General features: G+C 38.2%; 1 protein-coding gene across 1 annotated transcript in view; it reads right to left on the minus strand.

Moving 5' to 3' along the window:
* LOC106879840 (uncharacterized) overlaps window positions 1-2,450 on the minus strand; it is a 62,743-nt gene that overhangs the window by 49,418 nt on the left and 10,875 nt on the right. The window contains exon 2 of the mRNA XM_014929544.2: window positions 1,344-2,097. Within this exon, the coding sequence (XP_014785030.1) occupies window positions 1,344-2,043 (700 nt within the window). The 5' untranslated portion in view covers window positions 2,044-2,097. The remainder of the gene's footprint in view (window positions 1-1,343; window positions 2,098-2,450) is intronic.

The following is a 2,450-nucleotide window of genomic DNA, read 5'->3' on the forward strand; positions in this document are numbered from 1 at the left end:
TACTTCTTGGATGCAGCACAAATCTACACATCTCCGTTCAAGCATCTCAACAATCTCACCAGACCTGTCTTTCAGTGTACTGACGTTCAGTGTGCTGACGTTCAGTGTGCTGACGTTCAGTGTGCTGACGTTCAGTGTGCTGACGTTCAGTGTGCTGACGTTCAGTGTGCCAACTCTGAGGGTGTTGGAGGTGTGGGCCCGTGAGACCCTGGGATGAGGGACAGCAGTGTCATGTATCTGAAAAGAAAGCTTGCATTTGGCAGAATTCATAAACAAACAATAGTCTACAACCTGCATACACTACACCATTTTTATGCGCTATATGCTCGATAAACCCTAGGTAGGGGTGGGGATGGTGTTAGGCCCTTAGAAGTGTTCGCAGGAGACAACCAAGGATGACAGAGGATAGGAACTTCCAGTAAAGGTGTAGGGGTGCGAGGGCAGGTGAACCGCGAGCCAGCAAGTTTAGATGAGAGCATCTTCTGCACTTGCATACTATGGTTAGACAAATTTAGAGAGAATGAATTAATGAAATGATAGACTTGAATAAAATAAATAAAATGTGACGATTAATGGATATGCATGAACATAAGACAAACAAGACGAAGCTATCGGAACTATGTTTACATAGTAAAGAAATAGATAGATTATAAAGAACGAATGGGTGATGTTTATGATCTACGCAGAAACAGGAGTACATGAACGAGGTTGAAAAGACAAAATTTCTTATCTGAGCATCTTCTGAAATTCGTATTCTATCAGCAACACACACCATACATATATGAGTATGTATTTATCCTCACTGTTTGACAACCAGTGTCGGTGTGTTTATATCCCTATAACTTTGTTGTCTAGCAAAAAGAGATTCACAGAATAACCAGTAGATTTTCAAGCACAACATACATTTTATATTATCTACATAGATATTTTATATTTTCTATATTCATTTTTATATTCCAGTCGTGTATTCTATTAAACTTACATACAGTAAGGCATTTTAGTCCAAACCAATCCTTCTGGGGGTGTAACATAAAAGCACCTGTGTGGCAACATGTAAAAGCGCCCATGTGGTATCATGTAAAAGCACCTGTGTGATGCAACATGAAAGCACCCAGCATATTCTGTGAAGTGTTTGGCATTAGGAAGGGCATCCAGCCATAGAAACCATACCAAATCAAACTGGAATCTGGTGCAGCTTCTCAGCTTGCCAGCTCTGGTCACACCATCCAAACCATGCCAGCATGGACAACAGACATTAAATGATGATGATGATGATGATGAATGAATGAAAATAAAAGCAATCAAAGACCAAACATTTAAGGAAACATAAATTGTATGAATACCTCCAGTTTTGGAACCTGCTCTTTCTCTAGTGGTCCGTGAATTGGCTGAAGACATTTTTAATTCCGAGTCTCCATAATCTCCTAATGGAGAAGGTGTTTGACGTTTTTTGAGCTTAAATTCTGACACAGTTAACTCACTGTTTACGTTGTGTGTTTCAGTATTACTTGTTGTAACCCCTGTAGACAGAGCTGTATTAATATTGGCAGCTTCAGCTTTCTTTGCCGATCGGCTAAGTTTAGCTTGCTCTCTCATAGCAGCTGTCTGCCATTGTCGAGGAATCACAACAACATTTGTGGTGAATTCTTTAAAGTTACACATTAATTGATATTCTAGACTTTTTGGTACCAGTTCTGCAAGGTTTGGTGTATTATCAAGATAAACTGCCAATTTGTCAAGTATTTTTTCTGAAGAAGCTTTAGACTGTTCATATAGTTGTCTCTGTGTCTCATCGTGGCTGGTCAAAGAAGAATCGAGGCGATTTCTCAGAGAAATGTATGTTTGAGTAAGTTCTGGGAGAAGGTTTCTTCTGATCGGGCCATCAGAAAAGTTGGGTTTCTGGTTCAGACATACTACAGCTGGTGAAGTGGGTGATGTCTTAGCACCAGACGAAACAGGAGCCTGTACACTATTATATTTGCGATACCGCTTTGGAGTGGGTCTGTTTGGAGCTTGATCATAGAAGAAAATCTGTGATTGCATTTTTCATAGTTGTAAGAAGTGGTCATTTTTGTCAGGTCATTCAGTCAAGCCATTCTAGGTGTAAAACAAAAAGGAAAATACAAAAAAAAATAATATATATATAGATTTTATTAAGCAGCAATGCAAGTATATACACTCACATTTGTACATATTAACATATATAGTCACAGGAGCTTATGTATAAAACATATGCTTAATTCTTCATAAGCACAGGTATACATATAAACATAAATACATTTATACACATATACACAGACTCCTTTGTGCACACATACACATAATTAATTTTCATATAGACAAAGTCAAATCATAATAATGAAGAAACCCTCTCTCATTTATGCAATGATGTTTGGAGCTTTAGGTAAGAGCTGAGAATCCAGAAACAGAACACAAATTCATCTCATATA

Source organism: Octopus bimaculoides, chromosome 11 (genome assembly GCF_001194135.2).
Source record: "Octopus bimaculoides isolate UCB-OBI-ISO-001 chromosome 11, ASM119413v2, whole genome shotgun sequence".
Taxonomy (NCBI): Eukaryota; Metazoa; Mollusca; class Cephalopoda; order Octopoda; family Octopodidae; genus Octopus; species Octopus bimaculoides.